Below are 27407 nucleotides of genomic sequence, written 5' to 3'. Positions count from 1 at the left end.
ACTTTCATAGAAAATGACTTCCAATTCCACTTGAGAATGTCCTTGATGAATTCTAAGAGGGGCCCCAAGATCCCATCTAAATAGCACACATTCCCTCGATAATGCTCTATCACATTGGCTGTGAGTGGGACCACAAAAAGAATGGGTATTCTGTGATTAGGTTGTATTGCATGTCAAAGGTGACGGGATTCTACAAATGTATATAAGGTACTAAATCAGTTTGATGTTGCATTAATCAAAAGATTTCCCCGGGTGGGCATGATTTAATCAAGTGATCCTTTTAAAAATAGGTTTACCCCTTCCCTGACCTTATACATAAAACGGAGTAGGGTGTTTCTGGAATAGGGTGTTTCTCTCCTTCTCTCCTCTCCACCCGCACTCTCTCCCTCTCTCCGGCTGATTTGGAAGAAGCAAGAAGCCATTATTTCTTCAGTTGCTAGGAAATGTACTCTGTCAACAACTACATGAGCTTGGAAGAAGCCAAACCTGAGATGAGACCCCAACCTCCGATGAGACCTCAGCCAGGGTCAATACCTTGACTGCTGCTGTATGAGATCTTAAACAGAAAACTCAGCTCAGCTATCTCTGAACACCTACCCAAAGGAAATTGTGAAATAATAAGTGGGTGCTATCTTAATTCACTCAGTGTCTGATAATTTGTTATGCAGCAACAGAAAACTAATAGGAACAAAACAATTATTAAATTTACCAAAGCTCAACCTTTGAGTACCTGTCTTTTAATATTTTATGTGATGAAATAGAAAGCAAAGCTTAAAGCATTTCTGTTATAGACCAACGTATTAGAGTTGACTTACAAAAGCACTGTGTGATTATTCTAGTTCTAAGTTGTATTAGCTGCTCTGTGTCACAGAAGACCACTTTCATTAAACAATGAATGATGGACAAAGTAGAGTTTTACCAACTTGAATATTTGCCAGATGTTTGCTTGAAAATGAATGAAATGAGCTCATCAATTCAATGAAAACCACTGATGGCATTTTTTGCCAATGATAAGATGGCAAGTAAAAATTAGAATTTTGAAAAACCTAAATCACGACTGTGAGTTTAACAGCTCCCAAATACTTATAGACTTTTTCTAATGAGACGGGTCATGACATAAATACATGTGACTTTTGGTTTCACATAATGAAACATGACATTACTTGGAAGCTCGAAAAACCTCAGGATACCAGTGTGTTTCCAAGTGGCTGAGGCACAACATTACAAAGCCATGTATGAGTGAAAGGACACCTTGAAAGGGCTACAGAGTCCCATGGAACCAAGTGAGGAAAGTTTGCCCATAAAGTTGCACATTCCACACTGTACTCATCCCACAAGGGACAGCCACTGGTTGAGTTGTGGTGTCCTATCAAAAAGTGTCCACACTGATCTGAAAAGCCTTCTGTCTAACAAGGGTACAAGTGAACTTTTGTAGAACTAGAATGTAAATGTTTTGACACAATGACTATGCAAATGACATGAAATTTATGTCAACCATCTTGATGAAAGTATTTCAAAATGTATATGAAAACTCTACACTGTACCCCATGTTTGCATTAATGTATACAGCTATCATTTTAATAAAAAAAAATATCTCTCCCTTTCCCCACTGCATATGGGCGTGAGGCCGGGTTTTCTTCCTACACTTGAACCAAAATGTCATCCCACAACTGAATGGAGACATGGACTTGAGAAGCCAGCTGTCGCCTATAGGAGCAGACAGAGAAATTTGCAGAAGTAGAACATAATGCTGCTCTGCTCACTAGACTGTGTTTTTCTCTTGCCAAGCATAGTTATTTCTTGTAAAAATATGTTACTTTAGTTAAGAGGGAAGGGTTAGTGTTGTTCATTTTAGATTAATAAATGTTTAAAGGTTTTTTCAATCTAAGTCCTAAGATATTGAGAGAGGTGACCCACATCAACCAAAGCTCTTGAGATCCCCAATGATTTGGAGAGTCCTGGGACCACTGAAGTTTAAGGACCACTGTTTCAGGGTTCTCCTGTGGCTGGATGTACCCCAAGCTCTGCCAGGTCCAGAGTGGTCCTGTGGGCTATTGTAGTTCAGAGACAGAACCCGGCTAGGGAGGGACCTGCAGCGCTGCCCCATCGGTGGTTTCAGCCAGTGAGGACTCACCTCCTTGCGCTGTGCTCGGTCTCTTGCGACCATCATCTCGATCATTCCGGTCATCTAAGGCATCAGCCAAGTCAAAATCATTTCCTTCGGGGACCCCAAAATAAAAAAAAAAAAACAGTCAACTAGTTAATCTATGGATACAGCCTTTGGATACTGCCCCAGAAAGAGCTCCATGAGATCCTCCCTTACTGCCCTCTTCAGAGCAGCCACCTTACCTATAGGATTTACTGGAGCTCTGGGGGTTGCTGGCCTCTTGGTTGTTGTTGTGGTGACGCGGTCCCATCTCTCTAAAAAAGGGAGGGAGGACAGCAAAGGAAGCACATTTAGGAACAAAATCCAACAACTACTCTTAGCTCAGGGAAGTCACATCATGAATAGAGTACTCTCGTCTTAGTCCTCAAGGCTCTTGTATGACCTCTCAAGACTCACTTTGAGATGGATGACAGAAGGGTAAGGATTCATATCAGTATCTTTCAATCTTTTTTATCTCACAACACACTTGAATCTATTGAAACTGTAGTTAAAGTTCCATGGCACATTTAAATTATGTTGATCAAAAAAAAAAAAAAGAGAGAGAGAGAGAGAGAAAGAAATATACCTACTGTGCTTTGCATTTCTTTTGAAAATAATTTAATTAATGATCTTTAAAAATTTTAGCAGCACACCCAAGATCCTCTTATGGCACACTGGTTGAAAATCACTGGTTTAAATGATGTGGGTTCTATTCACTATTCTTCAGGGTATGGGGACTGTAAGGCAGATGCAGTCCCACATGTGACCAGGTGAATGATAAAGGTAGGACTTACACCCAGATTTGTGGGTGATGACCACAAATGTACCAGGGAGCTCTAGAGCTTAAATATTACCCTTGAGTTTTCCAGGCCTTGGTTCCACCACTGTGAAACCTGGCACTTAACCATAGATAATGCTGCCCAGGGATGAACTAAGGTTACATTCTCAGTAGAGAAGGGGAGTTATTTTATAAACTGAAAATGGATATAGTAATACATATACAATTTTATGTAAATATGGTTATTATTATAAATATTAGGTCTTTGGGCACAACCAGATTCCTTTAAACATGGAATTTTTTTTACAACAATTTACAAAGCATGGCCTTCACAAGTTTTGCAATTACTCTTCTTGAACTGTTTCTACTATTGAAGTTAATAGAGGTAAAAGGCAGAAACAGTGCTACATACAGCAAGCACCCAGAAGAGAAGTGCAATGTGTGGAGGGGGACTCAATCAATTTTACAGATCAATAATTTCATACCCAAACTGCCCAAGGCCATTTTAAATGCATTGCCTATCATTTTTTGATAGGGCCTCAGTTTTGTCTGTGGATCAAAGAAATGAAGGTCTGACTTTTCTGCAAAGAAAGTGTAAAAAATACAGTAAGTCATAACCCAACAGCTCTTAGTAGGAATAAAGAGGGTTATCACATAGTGATAAAAGGATCGATCTATCAGGAAGACATAACGATCCTAAATATATATATGCACCTAACAATACAGACCAAAAACACATGAAGTGACACCTGATAGAGCTGGCAGGAGAAATAAACAAATCCACATTTATAGTTGGGAATTTCAACACACCACCCTTGGCAACTAGTAGAACTACTGCACTAAAAATCTGCAAGGCTATAAAAGAACTAAACAACAAAATCAACCAATGGAATTTAACTGACATAATAGGACACCCACCCAATCACAGCAGAATAAACAACTGTTTAATTATCCATGGAATATTCACCAGAGATCATGTCTTGCACCAGGAAACAAATTTCAATAGTTTGAATGACTCCATTATGAGCAAAGAGACACCACTTTGTATAATTCAAACTAGAAATAAGGGGAAAAAAAGAGTAAAAACAAGAAAATCTCTAAACACTTGAAAACTAAACAATATACTTCTAAATAAAACAAGGGTCAAAGAAAAAGCCTCAATAGAAATGATTAAAAATACACAGAACTATTTGAAAATGAAAATACGACATATCAAAATATGTGGGATGAAGCTAAAGCAGTACTCACAAGGAAGTTTACATACTAAATGCTTAAGTTCAAGAAAAAGGTCTAAGAATTAATAATCCAGCCTCCTAACACAAGATACTAGAAGCTAATCAGGTACTAGAAAAACAAAACCAAAATAAGCAGACAGAAATAATGTAAGAACAAAAATCAGTCACATTGGAAAGAAGAAAGCAACACAGAAAAATCAATGAAAAAAATAATTATTTTTTGAAAATAAACCATAAGACAATAAAGGAAACAAAGACAACATACCAAGATAAGGAATAAAGCAGGGGATATCATTATAGATCCTGTAGCCATTCAAAGAATAATAGAATGCTATGAGCAATTTTATGCTCATATGTTTGACAACGTGGAAGAAATGGACCAAATTTTTAAAAACCATAAACTATCAAAAATAATCTAATTTTATGTCCATGGATTAGAAGACACTAATATTGTTGAAGTGACAATATGTATTACTAAATGTAATCCCTACCAACATCCTGATAACACTTTTTGAAGAAATAGACAAAACAATCCTAAAATTCATATGGAATCTCCAAGAACCTCCAATAGCCAAAACAATCTTGAAAAATAAAAACTTACTAAAAGATTCACCCCTCCTCATTTTAAAATATAGTACAAAGCTACAGTTATGAAAACAATGTGTTATTGGCATAAAAACAGACATATAGACCAATGAAATAGAAAACAAAGTCTAGGAACACACCCTTGCTTATATGTTCAATAGATTCTTTTTTTTTTTTTTGAGACAGAGTTTCACTATGTCACCCTCAGTAAACTGCCATGGCATCACAGCTCACAGCAACCTCAAACTCTTGGGCTTAAGCGATTTTCTTGTCTCAGCCTCCCAAGTAGCTGAGACTACAGGCGTCCATCACAATGTCCAGCTATTTTTTTGTTGTAGTTGTCATTGTCGTTTGGCAGGTCCGGGCTGGGTTCAAACTGTCAGCTCCAGTGTATGTGGCTGGCGCCCTAGTCACTGAGCTACAGGCACCAAGGCCTGTTCAACAGATTCTTAACAAAAACATCAAGACCATTCAGTGGGGAAAGGACAGTCTTTTCAACAAATAATACTGAGAAAATTGGATATTCACATGCAAAAAAATGAAGTTAGACCCCAACCTTATGCCATGCAGAAAAATCAATTCAAAATAAATCTAAACCATAAATGTAAGTGCTGAAATTATAAAACTCAGAAGAAAACATTGGAGAAATGCTTCATGACACTGGATTTGGTAATGATTTCTTGGCCATGACACCAAAAGCACAGGCAGCAAAAACTAAATTAGTCTTCACCAAAGTTAAAAACTTTTGTGTATCAAGGGACATTATCAAGAGAGTGAAAAGACAAATCAGAAGAATAGGAGAAAATGTTTGCCATTCATACATTTAATAAAGGATTAATTGCTATACTATATAAAGAACTTCTATAATTCAACACAAAAACAAGCAACCTGATTTTAGAATGGACAACAGACTTGAATAGACATATCTCCAAAGAAGATATACAAATGGCCAATAAGCACATGAAAAGACACTCAGAGCCACATCATAAGGGAAATGCAAATTTTAATAGCAATGAGATACAACTTCACAGCCATTAGGATGGCTATTGTTAAAAAACATTAAAATAACAAATGGTGGTGAGGACATGAAAAATTAGAAACATGGTACCTGCTGGTGGGAATGCAAAATGGTACAGCTGCTAAGGAAAGTTCCTCAAAATGTGAAACACAGAATTACTATATAATTGGGCAATTTCAGTTCTAGGTACATGCCCATGTGAATTAAAAGCAGAGACTCAAACAAATACTTGCACACCAACATTTATGACAGTTTTATTTACAACAGCCAAAAGGAAAAAACAAAAATAACTGAAATGTCCTTTGACATACGAATGGATTAAAAAAATACTGTAGGTACATATGATAAAATATTATTCAGCCTTCAGTGAATGAAATTCTGATATATGCTACAACACATATAAACCTGGAAAACATCACATAAGTGAAATAAACCAACACAAAAGGACAAATATTGCATGATTCCACTTATATGATGTATCTATTATGGAATGGGCAAATTTTTACAGTCAGAAAGTATAATAGAGATTACCAGGGGCTGCTGGAAAGGAGGAATGGGGATTTTCTATAGAGGTATAGAGTATAGAGTTTCTGGTTTGAAATGATAAAAAACATTCTAGAAATATATAATGGTGATGGTTGCACAACACATATGTATGCTCCATGTTCATGGATTCAACCAACTGTGGGCCAAAAATATTCAAAAAACAATAAAACAATTATTAATATACAATTTTTTAAAATACAGTATAACAATTATTTACAACATTTGCACTATATTATGTATTATGAGTAATTTAGACCTATAAGTAAATTAGATCTCCCATTTGATCCTGCAATCCCATTACTAGGCATCTGCCCAGAAGAAAAAAAAAATTAATCTTGTTGTTTATTTTCCTGACTTGTTTAAATGAGTCTTTTGTAAGAATCAGATGGCATTATGCTTGTTGTACAATGCTATACTGGTACAGAAACAGTACTGTATGATATATTTATAAATATCATAATGAAAATATTGTGTTTCATGTACTTAGAAATGGTTGTTAAAATTTTCCAAACTACCTTGACTTTTGAAGATATCCAGAGAACTAAAAATAGACTTGCCATTTGATCCTGCAATTCCTTATTAGGTATATATCTAGAAAACCAAAAACCACATTACAACAAAGATATTTATATCAGAATGTTTACTGCAGCCCAATTCATAACTGCCAGGTCATGGAAGAAGCCCAAGTGCCCATCAATCCACGAATGGATCAATAAACTCTGGTATATGTACACCATGGAATACTATGTAGCCATAAAGAAAGATGAAGACTTTATGTCCCTCATGTTTACATGGATGGAGCTGGAAAATGTTCTTCTTAGCAAAATATCACAAGAATGGAAGAAAAAGTATCCAATGTACACAGCCCTATTATGAAACTAATTTATAGCTTTCATATGAAAGCTATAACCTAATTATAACCTAAGAAAATGGGGAGGAGGGAGGGGGAGAGGTGGGAAGGGGTGGATGGGTGGAGGGAGGGTGATTGGAGGGATCACCTCTATGGTTTATCTTTCAAGGGTACAAGTGAATGTTTCTAAAAGTAGAATATAAATGCCTTAACACAATAACTGAGAAAAAGACAAGAAGGCTACGTTAACCAGTTTGATGAAAATATTTCAAATTGTATATGAAAACACTACACTGTACCCCAGGATTGCATTAATGTACACAGCTAATATTTAATAAAAAAAAATACCCTGTGTTTGAACCTTGCTTATTATCATATAACATTTTAAATGTAAATATATAATTCTATACTCTGCTCCATTGGAAGAAACTGGTAAGTCATTATCATGTTAACATTTTCCAGTAATACATATTTTTAGCTTTAAATTTAATTGCTACAATACAAAAAAAACCTCTTAACCAGGGAAATGGAAATTATGTATATTTTCCTAAATTTTGCCTGTTGGTTATGGTGGAATAAGTGTGTTTTTAAAATGCCTATTAATAACTATAATTCTTTAAAAAATGGTAAAAGATGAAATGCTCTTTCTTTAAGACCAGAAACAAAGCCAGAAACATCACTCTCCTTGCCGTTATTTAACATAGTACTAGAAGTCTGAGCACTGGAATAAGAAAAAAATATATATACAAGCTGGAAAAGAATAAATTTGTCCCTATTTACAGACGATATGATCATATACATAGAAAGTTCCAAGAAACCTAACAAAAAAATCCTATAACTAATAAGTGAATGCAGCAAGGTCTCAGGACACAAGATCAAGAATTTCAGTTTCATATAACAGCAAAGAAAATTTGGAACACAAAATTAAAAACACATCGCCATTCACAATTTATTGAAAGAAAATAAAATATTTAAGTATATACTTAAATATGTATAGGACCGGTATCCTGAAAATTACCATATTGTAATGAAAGCAACCAAAGAAGACATAAATAAATGGAGAGACATACTGTCTGTATTCATGGATGGAAGACTCAACAAAGTTTTTAACATCAAGTCTCCCTAAACTGATCTATTATGTTTAACTAAGTCCTATTACAATCCTAGCAGGGTTTCTTTTAGACATAGACAAACATATTCCAATTTTTTTGTGAAAAGGCACAGCTCTAGAATAGTTAAAAAAAAAAATCTCAGAAAAGAATAAAGTGGGGCCAGGCACAGTGGCTCACTCTTGCAATCCCAGCATTTTGGGAGGCCAAGGCAGGAGGATCTTTTGAGGCCAGGAATTCTAGACCATCTTGGGCAACACAGAAATATTCTGTCTCTACAAAAAATAAAATTAAATAAATTAGCCAAGCATGGTGACATGCACCTGTAGTCCTAGCTACTCAAGAGGCTGAGCCAAGAAGATCACTTTAGCCTTTGAGCTGGAGGTTGCAGTGAGCTATGGACATGCTACTCACTCTAGTCTGAGTGACCGAGTAAGGACCCAGTATCACAAAAAGAAATTAAAAAGAATAAAGTGGGATAAATCACTCCAACCAATATTAAGTCTTACTTTATAGCTATAGTAATCAAGAAAGTGGCATTTGTCACCCTCCATAGAGTACCATTGTGTCATAGCTCACAGCAACTTCAAACTCTTGGGCTCAACTGATTCTCCTGCCTCAGCCTTCCAAGTAGCTGGGACTACAGGCACCTGCCACAACGCCTGGCTATTTTTAGAGACAGGGTCTCACTCTTGCTCAGGCCAATCTCAAACCTGTGAGCCCAGGGCAATCCACCCACCTTGGCTTTCCAGAGTGCTAGGATTACAGGCATGAGCCACAGTGTCCAGCCTATTCAAGTGATTTTTGATAAATGTTCAAAAGTAATTTGATGGAAGAAGGAGTCTGAAAACAAATGATGCTATAGTAATTGGATATCCATAGGCAATAATAATGAATTTTGATCTAATCCTCATATCTTATAAAAATTAACTCACAGTAGATGATTTTTTTTTCTAGTTTTTGGCCAGGGCTGGATTTGAATCTGCCACCTCCAGTATATGGGGCTGGCGCCCTACTCCTTGAGCCACAGGCGCCACCCACAGTAGATGACTTTTAACTTAAATGTGAAATTACAAAACTTTCAGAAACAAAACATAGGAAAAAAATCTTTGGGACTGAGGGTTTGGTAAAGATTTCATACAACTGACAACAAAACCATGATCCATAAGAAAAATGATCCATTAGACCTCATCAAAATCAAAACATACCCTCTGGAAAAGACCCCATTAATAAAATGGAAAAACCCTACTTTCAACAATGGATGGTTCATCCAGACAGAAGAATCAGTAAGGAAACAGTGAACTAGAACAATGCTCTAGATCTAGACCAATGTACTTAACAGACATTTCATCCAACAGTACATTTCATCCAACAGCAACAGAGGACACATTGTTTTCAAGTACACATGGAACATTCTCCAGAACAGATCATATATTAGGCCACAAAACAAGTCAATATTTCATAAGGTTGAAATCATATCATTTTTTCTGCCCACAATAGTACAAAACTAGAATTTAAAAGAAAATTGGAAAATTCACATATTTGTGGGAATTAAACAATATGCTCCTGAATAACAAATGGGTCAAAGAAGAAATCAAAAAGAAAATCAAACAATATCTTTATACAAATGAAAATGAACACACAGCACACCAAAACATAGGGGATGTAGCAAAAGTGGTTCTGAAAGGGAACTTTATAGCAATATAGGCCTATATAAAGAAAAAGGAAATACCTCAACCTAGTTTTGCATCTCCAGGACTTAGAAACATACCTCTTTCCAAAAGGGACATTTTAGCTTGCATTCCCACCAGCAATGCAGAAGTGTTCCCTTTGCTCCACATCCACACCAACATCTGTAGTTTTGGGATTTTGTTATGTGAGCCTCTTTTTTTTCTTTTTTTTTGAGACAGAGCCTCAAGCTATTCCTCTGGGTAGAGTGCTGTGTCATCACAGTTCACAGCAACCTCCAACTCCTGGGCTCAAGCGAGTCTCCTGCCTCCGCCTCCCAAGAAGCTGGGACCACAGGTGCCCACCACAACATCTGGCTATTTCTTTTTGGTTGCAGCCATCATTGTTGTTTGCTGGTGCCTTAGCCACTTGAGCCACAGGCGCTGAGCCATGTGAGCCACTCTTACTGGAGTTAGATGATATCTCAAAGCGGTTTTGATTTGCGTTTCTCTGATGATTAAAGATGATGAGCACTTTTTCATGTGTCTGTAGGCCATGTGCCTATCTTCTTCAGGGGTGCTTCTGTTCAAACCCCTTGCCCACAATGAAATGGGATTGCAAGCTAATACGTCCCTTTTAGAAAAAAGTATAGAGAATACTTAGAGATCTAAAAGTAGACCTGCCATTTGATCCTACAATTCCTCTATTAGGAGTATATCCAAAAGACCAAAAATCACTTTATAACAAAGATAGTTGCACTGGATTGTTCATTGCAGCTCAATTCATAATAGCCAAGTCATGGAAGAAGCCCAAGTACCCATCGACCCACGAATAGATTAATAAATTGTGGAATACGTATACCATGGAATACTATGCAGCCTTAAAAAATATGGAGACGTTACCTCTTTTATGTTTATAGGCATGAAGCTAGAACATATCCTACTTAGTAAAATATTTCAAGAATGGAGGAAAAAGTATCCAATGTACTCAGTACTATTATGAAACCAATTTATAATCACTCACACTTTCATATGAAGAATAGATCACAACTATGGCCCAGGATGAAGGAGGGATGGGGGAGGGGATGAGAAGGGAAAGGGGAGGTCAGATGGAGTGAGGGTGAATGGGGGGATCACACCTATGGTACATATTGCAAGGGTACATGCCAGATCTATTAAGTATAAAATGTCTTAACACAATAATTAAGTAAATGAGGTGAGGGATATATTAACCAGTATGATATCAGCATTCCTAATTGTATATGAAATCAGCACATTGTATCCTATAAATGCATTAATGTATACATGATCTACCTCTTTATGATTTAGTTAAAAAAAAAAAGAAAAACAATAGCAAACTAAACTCAAAGTCAGCAGTAGGAAGGAAATAAAGATCACAGTAGAAATAGAGGTTAAAAAAAAGTAGAAAAGATCAATGGTTAACACTGAAAGCATTTCCTCTACAATCAAGAACAAGACAAAGATACCTACTCTCAGCACTTGTATTTAATATAGTACTAGAAATTCTAGCCAAAGTAATTAGGCAAGAAAAAGAAATAAAAGGCATCCAAAACTGAAGGAAAGTTAACTTGTTTCTGTTTTTAGAGGACATGATCTTTTGTATAGAAAACCCTAAAGACTCCACCAAAGAAGTGTTAGAACAAATTTAGTAAAGTTGAAGGATACAAACTCATCATACAAACATCTGTAGCATTTGTGCACACTAACAATGAACTCTCCAAAAATAAAATCAGGAAAACAATCCCATTTGAGATAGAATAAAAAGAAAGAAAGAAATACTTAGGAATAAATGTTACCAATAAGGTGAAAGATCTAGACCTGATAACTATAGAATAATAATGTAAGAAATAGAAAAAGACACAAATAAATATAAAAGTATCTTGTGTTCATGTATCGGGAGAATTAATATTGTTAAAATGACCACATTACCTAAAGTGATCTACAGATTCAATAATACCTATCAAACTCCCAACAGCATTTTTTCACAGAAATAGAAATAATAATCCTAAAATTCATATGGCACCACAAAAGACCCTGAACAGTCAAAGCAATCACAAGGAAAAACAAAACTGGAGGCATAATGCTACCTGATTCTAAAATATATTACAAAGCAATAGTAATCAAAATGGTATTGTACTGACATAAAAATAGACATATAGACCAATGGAATAGAACAGAGACCTCAAAAATAAGCCCATGAATTTATGGTCAATAGATCTTGGACTAAGGTGCCAAGAACACAAAATAGAGAAAGGACAGTCTCATCAGTAGATGGTGGTGGGAAGACTTATATATCCACATGCAGAAGAATGATCCTTATCTCATATACAAAAATCAAATTGAGGGCGGCACCTATGGCTCAAAGGAGTAGTGTGCCAGCCCCATATACCGGAGGTGGTAGGTTCAAACCCAGCCTTGGCCAAAAAAACTGCAAATAAATAAATAAAATCAACTTGAAATAGATTAAATACATAAAACGTGAGACCTGAAACTATAAAACCACTATAAGAAAACACAGGGGAAAACCTATTCAACATTAATCCAGGCAAAGGTTTTTTGGATGTGACCCCCAAAGCCCAGGCAACAAAAGCAAAATAGATAAATGGAAATAGATAAATGGTATTGTATCAAATTAAAAAGCTTCTGCCCAGAGACAATCCACAGAATGGGAGATATTATTTGCAAACTATACATCTGACAAGATATTCATAACCAGAATATGTAAAGAGTTCAAACACTCAATAGTAAGAAAACAAATAATTAAAAAATAAGCCAAGAACCTAAGTAAACACTTTTTAAAAGATGATATACAAATGGTCAATAGGTATATGATAAAATGCTCAACATCACTCACCATCAGGAAAATGAAAGTTAAAACCACAGTGAGATATCACCCCACACCTGTTAGAATGGCTATTATCAAACACACAAGTGTTGGTAAGGATGCAGACAAAAGGGAACCCTCGTACACCAGTGGTGGGAAAGTAAATTGGTACAGCCATTACGGAACACAGTATGTGGAGTCCTTAAAACAGTAAAAATAGAACTAGTATATAACCCAGCAATCCCACTATTGGGTACATACTAAGGTGACCAGACATCCCGCTTTTGGCAGGACAGTCCCGATTTTTAACAATTTGTCCTGTGTCCTGCAGCATTTTAAAAAAGCCCCGATTTTTGGAAAGGATGCACGACAAGCTAGGGAACATGGGAGAACAGGAAGGGAATATATGGTTTTCGGCTGCCATGTGGCTACTTCACCAGGATATGCGTTTTATATTATTTTTGTTAATTTTATAAAGCTAAACTTTAATAATAACAAATAGTTGTTGAGAACTGCTTATCAAAGTTTGCACTGTTGTCAGGCCCTGCCCCCCAGGCCCTGCCCCCCCAATGGTGTCCCACTTTACGAATGTTAAAATCTGGTCACCTTAGTATATACCCCACAAAAATGAAATCAGTATGTTAAAGTGACATCTGCATTCCCATGTACATTGCAGTACTGTTCACAATAGCCAAGGTATGCAATTAACCTAGGTGTCCATCAACAGATAAACAGATAAAGAAAAAGTGTTATACAAACAGAATGGAATACTATTCAAACTTAAAAAAAATAGATCCTGTCATTTGTGACAACATGCATAGAGCTGGAGGACATTGTGCTAAGTGAAATAAACCAGGCATAGAAAGACAAATGCTGCATGATCTCACTTACATGTGTAAACTAAAAAAATTGAACTCAGAAAAGCAGATAATGGAATGGTGATTGTCAGAGGATGGAGAGATGCTGGTCAAAGGTATAAAATTTCAGTTAGACAGAAGGAGTAAGTTCTAGAGATCTACTGGACAGCAAGGTGACTACAATTAATAATAATACATTGTGTACTCAAAAGTTGCCTGGAAAGTAGAATCGTGAACATTCTTACTACAAAAACATGTTGGTAATTTCTTCAAAAACTAAACCTATAACCCCATACAAGCTAACAATTATAGACCTGGCCATTTACCCCAGAGAAATGAGGACTCATGTTCACATGTTCACTCAAAAACCTATATAAAAATGCTTATAGCCAAAAACTGGAAACAACCCAGATGACCTTCAATAGACAAATAATTAAACAAATTCTGTGTACACCCATGCCATGAAATAACATTCAGCACAAAAAGCAACTAATTATTAATATACACAATACTTGGAGGGATCTCAAGGGAATTAGGTTGAGTTAAAAAAAAGCTAGTCCCAATGCATTACACACTATATGATTCCATTTGCAAAGCATTCTTGAAATTGCAAAATTCTATAGTTGGAAAACAGATTACTTGTCAACAATCAGAGTCGGACAAAGAGCAGATGGCAGGAGGGGAGCTGTGTTTATAAAAGGGCAAAAGAGGCAACTTCGTGATGATGAAACTATTCTGTCTGAACTATCATGGTAGATACATGAACCCATGTATGTGATAAAAGTACATAGAAGTAAACATACGTGCATGAAGTTAAACTGGGGAAATCTAAATAGGATCTCTAGATTATATCAATGTCAATATCTTGGTTATGATCTTATATTATAGTTTTGTAGGATATTACCACTAGGATAAACTGGGTAGAGGGTACACAGGGTTCCTCTGTATTATTTTCATGTGAATTTATAGTTATCTCCAAATAAAAAGTCAATTAAGAAAGTAAAGAGTTGAGCATCAAGGTAATTTTTGATATAAAAAAAAGGTATGGCCAGGTGTACACCTGTAGTCCCAGCTACTAGGGAGGCTGGCACAGAAGGATCTCTTGAGCCCAGGAGTTTAAGCCCAGCCCAGGCAACACAGTGAGGGGAAAAACCAACCAACCAACCAACCAAAAATCTTCAGGGACTCAGAAACATCTATTATCCACTCTAACAACTAAGTTGCCAATCACACAGACCTGAATGGGAAAATGGCAGTGGGTAAGAACGTCTAGGAATGAGGTGGGAGACTAGGCAACTTTCCAAATAACTGAAGCTTGTTCCTTCCTATGCCCACTGATGCGTAAACACTGCAACCCTTCCAGAGAGCATCTCTTCAGAGTAAGTAACACAGTTCTGTATCTCTTTGAAATCAGAATACAGACTACAGCCTTTCTTGGGGTCTCAGGATTATAATATTTCTGTTATGCCATGCTTACTTCCTAAAGACTAGTCCCCCTCTTAGCCTTCTAAACTGATCTAATCTTGCATAGACTAGGACAACTGCCAAGCAGACCAGTAACACTCCACGGCAAAGCTTGTGATTTTGAGGTACTACAACAGCTCTTTAGCCTAGGTGCACCACCTGACCCTGAACTCACCTTTGTGTCCATTAGTACCTTCCCTGTGCAAATATGCTGTGGATGAAAAGCCCTTGAGGTAAAGCCAGAATCCCTGGGCTCCAGTCCAGTTGTCCTGCTGGCTTAAAGCATGACCCCAGACAAGTCCCTCCCAACTGAACAAGGGGGAAGGACATGATCATGAAGGTTCTTTCTGACATCTAGAGTTCTTCCTCATTAGTAAAGATAGCTTTACTTTTAAAAGTTTAAATTTATTATAAAGGCAATACATGCTCAGTGTTAAAAATGTCCAGGGGTGTAGAATTCTAAGAAGAAAAGCCAGCCTGAAGCTTATCCCCAGTGGTGTCTACTCTGTATCTTTTCAGATCTGCATGCAGGCCTGCGTGTGTTTGCGTGCTCAAATCCACTTGTATTTGATAGAAATTGACTTATACCACATACATCTTGTCCTGTGAACTGCCTTTTTGTGTGTTAGTTCCACAGCTCTACCTTAATCTTTGTAATGGCTGTAGAGTATGAATCATCTAGAATTTACATATTTTCCTAGTAGAATTTGAGGGCATTAAATTTTTGACTGGTACAAAATATAAAGTCACAAGTGTCATTTCAAATGTACCTCTGCGCACATGCATAAGTGTACCTAGAGGGAAAATGCTTTGAAGCAGAACTGCTCATTCAAAGATTTTTACTGAACTGCCCTCCAAAAAGGTTGAATCAATTTATATTACTGTCTACAAAAGTGGAACTGAAAAGATATGTCTTGTACAATGTTCGACATCTAAAGCAACCCTCCATGTGCTGCGGCATCACAGTACATGCTTCATTAATGCTAACGAGATCACTGAGCCAAATAAAACATCCTGATCCCACATGACACTGTAAGGGGATCTCTCAGTGGTTCTCAGAGTGTTCCATGGTCCCCTGGGGGGGTCTATGAGCTCATAACTACGTAGAACCTGCAAAGCTGACCACCTCCCTACACTGACCACCTCCTTAAGTTGACCTAATTTTAAAAGACTGGATATGCACCACATGTACATATCAGCACAGCAGGCCTAGTTCCTTATGTTGAGAACCTCTGTACATGGACTAGATTGTTACACTTCCTTGGGTGGTCAACTTACAGAGGTTCTATTCTATTTCCTTAATCATCCTCAAATGTTCTTTCCTTTTCCATGGAGTTAATCTTTGCACTGTGGCGCAAAAGCTATGGTGAGTAAATCTGCTAGCCCTTAGCATGAACCAAGGCAGTAGCACCAAATAGTACTAGAAGTCATTAGATTCTTCACCACTACACACTGCCAGTTGAAAGGGTATTCCAGTTTTACTTGAGCATGTCCCAGATCAGTGATTTTCATCCAGTGTGCTGCAGCACACCGCTGTGCCATGAGAGGATCTTAGGTGTGCCATGAAAATTTTTAAAAATTAAACTATTTTTGAAAGAAGTTCAGATCATAGTAAGCATATCCTTTATTCTTTTTTTTTGATCAACATAAGTGTACCGTGGGTTTACCTACAGGTTCAAGTGTGTCAGGAGATTAAAAAAGGTGGAAGAACACTGCCCTAGGTGAACAAGTAGACAGGGTTCTAAGATGGCTGCCCAGGCTCTCGCCCACTGACATACACACCCTGCATAATGCTTGTCCCTTGAGTGTGGAAGGACCTATAAATAGGCTGGATGTCACTCCCAGGATCAGATAATGACATAGTAGAAGTAAATGAATTTTGTAGATATACTTAAAAAAAATCAGTATGACTATCAGTTATTCAAAAGGGAGAATATTCTGGGTGATTTAGAAACAACCAGGTGAGCCCTTAAAAAGAAGGCTTTAGGCCTTCCCTGAGCTGAAAGTAAGGCAGTAGAAATTCTCATTTTCTTGGCTAACCCTCAAGAAGTAAGCAGCCATGAGTTCTATAGCTTCATGAAAATGAATTCTGCCAACAATCATGAACCTGTGAATATGATGCCTTATACAAGAAAAGGGACTTTACAGATGGTATATAAAGCTAAGGGCCTTGAGATGGAATGGAGAGATTATCTTGAATTATCGAGACTAGTATAACCACAATGGCTCTTACAAGGGAAAGAGAAGGAAGGAGAGTCAGAAGAGATGTAATTATGGAAGCACAGGTAAAAGAGAGAGACCTGAAGATGCTACACTGCTGGCTTTGAAGATGGAGGAAGTGCCCACAAGCCAAGAAATGCAGGAAAAGACAAGGAAACAGATTCTCCTTTGGAGTCTCCAAAAGGAGTGTAGCCCCGCTAGCATCTTGACTTTAGACCAGCAACATTCAATTTTGGACTTCTGACCTCAATAGTAATAAGAAAATAAATTTGTTTTGTTTACACAATCAAGTTTGTGGCAACTCATTATAGCAGCAATGGGAAGCTCAAACTTCAGTCTCAAACTTCAGGTGAGCATCTAGCCCCAGCTGACATTTGCATTGCAATCCTATGTAACACTTACCAGAAAACTTGACTAAACATGATCCACACTCCACACCCACAGAAATGATGAAACCAAATGAAAATTATCATCTTAACTTTATTTTTTATTATTAGCTTACTAAGTATATGGTAATTGGTTATAAACTAATACAAAATAAACATCAGGAAGCTGAAACATATCAATTTTATTAGAGTTTAACACTGTGTGTGATGCAACAGGAAAGTGCTTAAAGCATTTCTGTTGCACACCCAACTACAACAGGTTGTTCACAAAAAGATGCTTGTGTGACTGTTTTAGTTTTGAGTTGAATTAGCCACATATTTTTTTTTTCTCATGGAAGAACAAATTTGCTTGAAGGAGTAAATGACAAACTTTGGGTATTCACATTTGAATATTTGCAAAAAATTATTTTGAAAAATGAATGAAATGTGCCTGTCACTTAAAGGAAGTCAACTGACAGTAATGGTTGACAATAAGAAAATCTGAACTTTCAAAGAAATAAGAACTTTGAAACTGTGTACCTAGCATGATGAACTTGATGGCTTCCCAATATATAAAGACTCTAGCCATCGGACTGGTGATAATATTAAAAAATGTGACATTTGAGTATTACATAAAGAAAGGCATCATTTAGAAGCTCAAAGCAACTCAGGACACTAATATTTTACATATAAACTGTATGGGATGTTACAAAATCATGAATGGATAAAAGAGCAATTCATAGGGTGAGAGAGTCCAATGTCATTTAGTAGAAATGCACAGGGAAAGTTCACTGATATGGTACTTGCTATTAAGAAATAATAATCTTTCTAATTATGGTGTCTAAATATGCATTTGAACATTAATCAAAAAATGAGAAAGCAAGAGTGTTTATAATAATATCAGATAAAGGAAGTGTCATAGCCAAGAAATTACTAGACAAAAAAGAGGGATATCACCCAATGATAAGAGAATCAATGCACCAGGAAGACACCATAATCCCAAATTTGGATATACCAAAAAAAGAGACTCAAAAGATACGAAGCAAAATCTTACAGAGTTAAAAGGAAAAATAAATAAATCTTCAGTTATAGTTGGGGAATTCAATACCACATTGTCAGCAATGAATTGGATTAGCAAACAAAAAAAAAAAAATAGGAAGGGTATAGAAGTAACTGACACAACCACCAGGATCTAAGTGACACATAGAAAACATTCCACCCAATAACAGCAGAATTTGCTTCTCAAATGCACTGGGAACATTCTCCTGGATAAGCCATCTGATAGGAAATAAAACTAATCATAATAGATTAAAATCAAAGTATGTTTTACCTTATAACAACTAGAAAACAAAGATGAAGTAAATTAGGGGGCTTTGCACCTGTAGCTCAAGTGGCTTAAGGCACCAGCCACATTCACCTATGCTGGCGGGTTTGAATGCAGCCCAGACCTGCCAAACAACAATGGCAACTACAACCAAAAAAATAGCCAGGCATTGTGGCAGACACCTGTAGTCCCAGGTACTTGGGAGGCTGAGGCAAGAGAATCGCTTAAGCCCAGAAGTGGGAGGTTACTATGAGCTGTGATGCCACAGCACTCTACCCAGGGTGACAGCTTGAGGCTCTGTCTCAAAAAAAAAAAAAGAAGTAAATTAAGGAAATCCACACAAATCTGTGGAAATTAAACAACATACTCTAACATAACCGATACATCAAAGAAATCAGAAAGGAAATTACAAAAATACTTTGAGAAGAATGAAGACAAAAACACATCAAAACTTATAAGATACTGCTACTACCAGGCTTAGAGAGAAATTTATTGCTGTAAATGTCTATACTAAAAAGGGGAGGGGGGAAGATCTATAACCAATAGCCTAACTTTTCATCTTGGAAAACTGGTAAAAGGAGACCAAACACAGAGCAAGAAGAAGAAAGAAAATAATAAAGATGAATGTAGAAATAAATGAAGAACAGAAAAATAAAGAAAAACTATAAAAACAAAAGATGATTTTTCAAAAGGTACACAAAATTAACGAATCTTCCGCTTGATTGACAAAGAACAAAGAGAGATGATGAGTTACCAAAATGAGAAATGAAACCAAAAACATCACTGCTGACCTAAGAGAAATGAAAAGGATTTTATGGGACTATCATTGAAAAAAATATGACAACCAACTGAATAGCCTAGATGAAATAGACAAATTCATATAAAGATACAAACTATTGAAATTGAATAAATAGAAAATCTGAATAGAACTATAACAAGTAAATAGAATTAATAATCAAAAAACCTCCAGGAATGTATGCCTTCACTAGTGAATTCTACAAAATATTAAATAATTAATAATAATCCTTCAAAACCTCTTCCAGAAAATGAAAGAGGAGGCAACACTGCCCAACGCATTCAGTTAGATTGGTATTACTGTGGTATCCAAACCAGACAAAGATATCACAAGAAAAACAACAGACTTCCGTCTGATAGGAATACAGACACAAAAATCCTCAACAAAATACAAGGACACAAATTACAAGAAAACAATTATATTCCAATTGATTTTTTTTTTTGGACTTTCAAAAGCAATTCAAAGGAAGGAAAGTCTTTTTACATAGGGTACTGGGGCAATTAGATATTCATGAGAAAAAAAGAATTTTCAGGAAAAAACACAGGAGAATACATATGGGGCCTAGGTATAAGCAAAGAGTTCTTAGACTTCATATCAAAAGTGTCATCTATACAAGGAACAACTGATAAACTGGTCATCATCAAAATTAAAAACTTTTGCTCTGCAAAAGACCTTGGTAAGAGGGCAAAAAGATAAGCTACAGGATGAGAGAGAATATTTCCAAACTATGTTACCTGACAAAGGACTAGTGTCTAGAATGTTTAACAAACTATCAAATTCAATAGTTTAAAAAAAAATTAGAAAACTGACCAAAGGCATTAAAACAGACATTCCATCAAATAGCACATACAGACAGCAAATAAGCATAGTCTAATATCATTAGCCAGAGAAACACAAAACTAAAACCACAATAACATATCATCACACACTTATCAAAATGGCTAAAATGCAAAATCATGACAGCACTAAATGCCGGTGAAGAAACTGGAACATTTATACTACACTTGAGGGAATGTAAAATATTACAACCTTCCTGGAAAACAGCGTGGCCATTTCTTATAAAATGAATCATGAAAGTACCATGTGATCTGACCATTGTACTCTTGGGCATTTAATCCTAAAGAAAGAAAAATGTAAGTTCACACAAAAAAGTACATATGAGAATTCGTAGTAGCTTTATAAAAACTGGAAAGAACTTCAACACGTGAAGTAAACAAACTGTGGTATATCCATACCACAGAGTAATCCTCAGCAATAAGAATGAATGAACAATTGATAGACACAACTTAGATAGATCCCAAGAGAATTACGTCGCACACAAAATGCCAATTCCAAAAGGTTGTCTGCTTGAAGATTCCATTTACCTGATATTCTTGAAATGAAAACAGTTTACAAATGGAAAACTGATTAATAGTTCCCAGGGTTTAGGGAAGGGCTGGGGGAGGGGCCAAAACTGTAGGCAGACTGGTGTAGTTATAAAATGGAATCATGAGATACTTATGGTGATGGAACTACTTTGTATCTGACTATCACAGTGGATACACAAACCTATACATGTAATAAAATTGCAAAGAATACATAAAAATGAGTACAAATAAAGCTGGAAAACTGGAATAAATCAGGTGGATTATATGACTGTCAATATATGGCTGTGAACATATGGTACAATTGACAAGACACTGTCATTAAAGGAAACCAGATGAAAGGTACAAGGAGTCACTCTGTATTATTTCTTACAAATATATGTGTATCAGAAATTATCTAAAAACAAAAGTTTAATGTTTAAAAAATACACAAAGAGAAAGTTGATAAACAAGGATCATTTTGTCAAAAAAGTTTTGAAACTTAATTGGCTGAAATTCAGCAATGCAGGTAAACTTAGCAAATAACTGAATGTTGTTTGACGCTCCTAAATTTGGATGATATATTCAGTAGCACTGCAAAACTACAGAAGTAGAAAAATTATGTTCTATTAAAGCATGACCTTTTAATATTCACTCTGACAAAACAGTAAATACATTTGAAGCATTTACACGGCACACTGAAATACAAAAGGTGACACAGAAAAACCACTTGCGTGATTACTGCCATTTGAGCAATTTTAGCCATTCTTCTCAGAGAAGACTTTTCCTTGAAAGAGTGAAGTGAAGAGTAATTAATAAATACTTAACTATTTTTTTCTATGAGCAACTATGATTTTGCCAACTTGAATACTCACCAGAATGTTTTCTTAAAAATGAATGAAATGAGCTCATCAGTACAAAGAAAACCACTGATGGCATTTTTTGCCAATGATAAGATGGCAAGTAAAAATTAGAATTTTGAAAAACCTAAATCACGACTGTGAGTTTAACAGCTCCCAAATACTTATAGACTTTTTCTAATGAGACGGGTCATGACATAAATACATGTGACTTTTGGTTTCACATAATGAAACATGACATTACTTGGAAGCTCGAAAAACCTCAGGATACCAGTGTGTTTCCAAGTGGCTGAGGCACAACATTACAAAGCCATGTATGAGTGAAAGGACACCTTGAAAGGGCTACAGAGTCCCATGGAACCAAGTGAGGAAAGTTTGCCCATAAAGTTGCACATTCCACACTGTACTCATCCCACAAGGGACAGCCACTGGTTGAGTTGTGGTGTCCTATCAAAAAGTGTCCACACTGATCTGAAAAGCCTTCTGTCTAACAAGGGTACAAGTGAACTTTTGTAGAACTAGAATGTAAATGTTTTGACACAATGACTATGCAAATGACATGAAATTTATGTCAACCATCTTGATGAAAGTATTTCAAAATGTATATGAAAACTCTACACTGTACCCCATGTTTGCATTAATGTATACAGCTATCATTTTAATAAAAAAAAATATCTCTCCCTTTCCCCACTGCATATGGGCGTGAGGCCGGGTTTTCTTCCTACACTTGAACCAAAATGTCATCCCACAACTGAATGGAGACATGGACTTGAGAAGCCAGCTGTCGCCTATAGGAGCAGACAGAGAAATTTGCAGAAGTAGAACATAATGCTGCTCTGCTCACTAGACTGTGTTTTTCTCTTGCCAAGCATAGTTATTTCTTGTAAAAATATGTTACTTTAGTTAAGAGGGAAGGGTTAGTGTTGTTCATTTTAGATTAATAAATGTTTAAAGGTTTTTTCAATCTAAGTCCTAAGATATTGAGAGAGGTGACCCACATCAACCAAAGCTCTTGAGATCCCCAATGATTTGGAGAGTCCTGGGACCACTGAAGTTTAAGGACCACTGTTTCAGGGTTCTCCTGTGGCTGGATGTACCCCAAGCTCTGCCAGGTCCAGAGTGGTCCTGTGGGCTATTGTAGTTCAGAGACAGAACCCGGCTAGGGAGGGACCTGCAGCGCTGCCCCATCGGTGGTTTCAGCCAGTGAGGACTCACCTCCTTGCGCTGTGCTCGGTCTCCTGCGGCCATCATCTCGATCACCAAGAGCATCAAGCAAGTCAAAGTCATTGCCTTCAGTGGGCCCCAAAACACAAAGGAAATAGCCAACTGATTCACAACTGCATACAAAATTTCAAAAAAACCCTCAAGAGGTCCATGAGTTCAACTTATCAGAACAATGGATGAAAACAAAAAGTTAAATTGGATTCCCACTCCGTGTACAGACATTGGGAATGAAATACCTAAAGGATGGAGCAAGTTACTGCTTTGTGACTTTGCAGCACACTACCAGCTTTTCAAGTAATTTATATTCCTAACCATGCTTTGCTTAGACCAGTAGTCAGAACATTTTTAACAGTCTCCTTACTGATTACAAGTATTAACCCAAAATTCAAAAAAAGGTGCATAGAGCCCATAAAATGTGCAATCAAAAGGGGGTCCACATGATCACAAATCACCCCTTTGAATGTGGAAATGTGAAGAAATGCAGGCGAATCATACGGTGGCAGTAACTCTCCTGAGTCATCACTGTCTCTTCAAAAGGACATTAGCCCTCTGCAGAGAGCTATTGCAGAGAATATATTAGCATGCCCCAAGTCAAGTATGGGTAATGGGCTGCTGCCAGGGCCAAGTTTTTCTTTACATCAGTGAGGATACTCGAATAGTAAAACCACCCATCTAGGAAAGGCCCAAACAACTACAGGAATGAGTCATAAAGAAGTACCAAGCTCCAAAATCGTTTACTAAAAATGCCACTCCAAAATGTTACATCTCCTCAAGGAAAAATGTTTGATGGGCTTAATAAAACCTAAACAACTGTATCTTCCCTGATTTTAAAATATGAAATGGTTGAAAACAGGAAGTAGTACAAACATATTTTCCTCTTGAAATTTTCCCAGGCAAGACTTTTGATAAAAGACATAGAAGGAAGGCATAGTGATAGACCAGGTACACACTCCATTAAGTTAAAACCAATGTTCAGAGAGAAACCTTAGTGGGCTTTGCACACATGGGGCATAAAACTACAGGTAGTTCACTTGGATGCTGCTCCAGAGACAATGCCAAGGGGCCCTCCCTCACCAGCCTCTCTAGGGCAGGTGTTTTACCTGAAGGATTTGCTGGAGCTCTTGTAGTTCCAGGCCTCTTGGTTGTGGTGGTGGTGACACGGTCCCATTTCTCTAAAAAGGAAAGGGAGGACAGCAAAGGGAAGCATGTTTAGTAACAAAACATAACGCCTTCTTCACAACTTGGAGAAGTTACATCACGAGTAGCATATCTTTGCCTTGGTCCTTGAGGCCCCTCTATGTAGGGCTCCCAAATAATCACTGAGAATCATGACAAAATAACATAGGTTCTTAAATGGGATAGGTTCTATTCAATTTTCTTCAGAGGATGAGGATGGTGAGGCAGATATGGTCCCACATGTAAGCTGGCAATTAGCAGAGTTAGGGATTGAACCAAAATCTGTTGGAAATGACCTCATGGTTCAGGGAGTTCCACAGACTTCCACAGCTTGGCCATGACCTGGAGAGTTCCAAGTCTTGCTTCTACAACTATCAACCTGGCACTGTAACCAAAGATAGCACTGCAGAGGGATAGAATGAGGTTGTATTCCTCATGGAATATAGAAGTATTTCATAAACTGAAAGCAGTTTTTATAAAACAGTAACTTTATATAACTGCGGTTACTATTGTAAATATTAGGTCTTTTGACTCAACAATATTTCTTTAAAATTATGGATATCTTTCACAAGTTGCACAATGTGCATGAGTTTTCCAATGGTCTCTCTTTATAATCATCAAGACTATATTGTACATGTTCATACTACTGGAAGTACTAAATAGAAAGAAGATGTAAGGAATGGGAAAGGCAGAGATGAAGCAGGTTTAGCTTTGTATACACGAAGAACTCAATTATTGACTACTGAGAAAACAAACAGGAAAAATAGAAATAAGTTGAGGGTGGGTGCAGTGGTACATGCCTGTAGTCCTGGCTACTCAGGAAGCAGAGGCAGGATTGCTTGAACCCAAGAATTCAAGGGATCATACCTGTAAACAGCCACTGCACTCCAGCCTGGACACTGTAGCAAAATCTCATCAATAAAATAATCGAAATAATATGAAAGTAAAAGGATGAAAAAAGGCATACTATGAAAACAACCATAAGAGAGGTAGCTATACCAATAATAGCTAAAATTAACATTAAAACAAAAATTGTTGTCAGAGTCAAAGACTGACATTTTATAATGATAACAATGAAAGAGGATTTAATAATTTTAAACCCATGTGCACCTAACAGAACCCCAAACTACATGAAGCAAAAAATGACTAAACTGAAGAGAACAGAAAATTCAACAATAAGAATTGGAGATTTCAATTCCCTCTTTTCAGTCACAAAAGGAACAATTAGGTAGAAGATCAGAAAGGAAATATAAGACTTGAACACTCTAAAAAACAACTATAATACACATTTATAAAATATACCACCCAGTAATAAATCCACATTCTACTCATATGCTCATGAAACATACTCCAAATTAGACCATATATAGTTGACAAAATAAGTCTCAAATTTTAAAAGACTGAAATCATATAAACTATGCTCTTCAACCACAACAGAATGAACACAGAAGTCAGTAATAGAATGACATTTAGAAAATTCACAATTACAGGGAAATTAACACATTTCCAAACAATCAGTAAGTCAAAGAAATTATAAAATACTTTGAGAGAACAAAAATGAAAACACAAGATACCAAAACATATATATGTGTTACCATGAAAGCAGTCCTCAGAGGGAAATTTACAGTTCTAAATGCCTACATTACAAAGACAAAATCTGAAATCAATAATCTAAACATTCACATTAAGAAGCTAGAAAAAGGCTTTGCAGATGCCATCACCATGCAGAGCCACCCACTACTGCCAGCCATGGTCAACAAGGGCAAGCCCTTTGGCTGTGTCTCCTTTGAGCTGCTTACAGACAAAGTCCCAAAGACAGCAGAAACTTTTGTGCTCTAAACATTGGAGAGACAGAACTTAGTTATAAAGATTCCTGTTCTCACAGAATTATTCCAGGATGTATGTGCCTGGGTGGTGACTTCACACACCATAATGGCACTAGCAACAAGTCCATTCATAGGGAAAATATTGATCATGAGAATTTCATCCTGAAGCTTATAGGTCCTGCCATCTTGTCCATGGCAAATGCCAGACCCAATAAAAATGGCTCTCAGATTTTCATCCACACTGCTGAGACCACACAGCTGGATGGCAAGCATGTGGTCTTTGGCAAGGTGCAGGGGGGCATGAACATTACAGAAGCCAGGAAGCACTTGGGTCCAGGAATGGCAAAACCAGCAAGAAGATCTAAATCACCAACTATGGGCAACTCAAATAAATCTGACTTGTGCTTTATCTTAACTACCAGACCGTTCTTTTTATAGCTTAGAAGAATATCCCTCTACCCATTTGCTCAAAATATCCTATAATTTTCGTGCTCTTGCTGTAGTTCTTTGGGTTCCATATTTTCCTTATTCTCCTCCACATCTAGCTGGATTGCAGAGTTAAGTTTATGATAAGAAAAACTAAATAACAATTTTTTTAAAACTGGAAAAAGGGCAAACGAAACCTAAAACAAGCAAAAGAAGAAAATACAGAGAATTCTTGCAGAAATAAATGAAATAGAGAATAGAAAGACTGAAAAATAAAACCCAAAAAGATATTTTAAAACATCAACAAAATCAATAAACTATTAGTAGATTGACAAAGATAAAGAGAAAGAAGACCTAAGTTACTAAATTCAGGAATAAAACAGAGAACATTGCTATTAAACTTACAGAAATAAAACAGATTATTAAGGAATACTTTGAACAATTACAATCCAATAAATTAAATAACCTAGATGAAATGAATAACTTCCTATTAACATATAAATTATCAAAAGAAGAAATATAAGATCTGACTACACCTAGACCTTTAACAAGTGAAGAAAATGAATCAGCAATCAAAAAACTTTCCACAAAGAAAATTCCAGGAAAGAAATCTTCATTGGAGAATTCTACCAAATGTAAAAAATCAATACTCATTCATCTCAAACTCTTCAAGGAAAAAAAAAAAAAAAACTACAGAGGCCAGGGGTACAGTAATACCAAAGTCAGACAAATATCATCACAAGGAAA

General features: G+C 36.6%; 1 protein-coding gene across 1 annotated transcript in view; it reads right to left on the bottom strand.

The window, feature by feature from the left end:
- The window catches only part of CD99L2 (CD99 molecule like 2), a 114546-nt gene that overhangs the window by 22320 nt on the left and 64819 nt on the right, over positions 1 to 27407 (bottom strand). Inside the window, exons 3-6 of the mRNA XM_023507577.1 lie at positions 24333 to 24404; positions 23224 to 23298; positions 2350 to 2421; positions 2135 to 2218 (exon numbers count right to left, since the gene is read on the bottom strand). Of these exons, the coding sequence (XP_023363345.1) occupies positions 2135 to 2218; positions 2350 to 2421; positions 23224 to 23298; positions 24333 to 24404 (303 nt within the window). The remainder of the gene's footprint in view (positions 1 to 2134; positions 2219 to 2349; positions 2422 to 23223; positions 23299 to 24332; positions 24405 to 27407) is intronic.

The sequence above is a fragment of the Otolemur garnettii genome, unplaced genomic scaffold (assembly GCF_000181295.1).
Source record: "Otolemur garnettii isolate 467f Iridium unplaced genomic scaffold, OtoGar3 scaffold00190, whole genome shotgun sequence".
Classification (NCBI taxonomy): Eukaryota; Metazoa; Chordata; class Mammalia; order Primates; family Galagidae; genus Otolemur; species Otolemur garnettii.
Note: the sequence above shows the minus strand (reverse complement) of the source record. Positions and strands in the feature narration are given on the sequence as shown.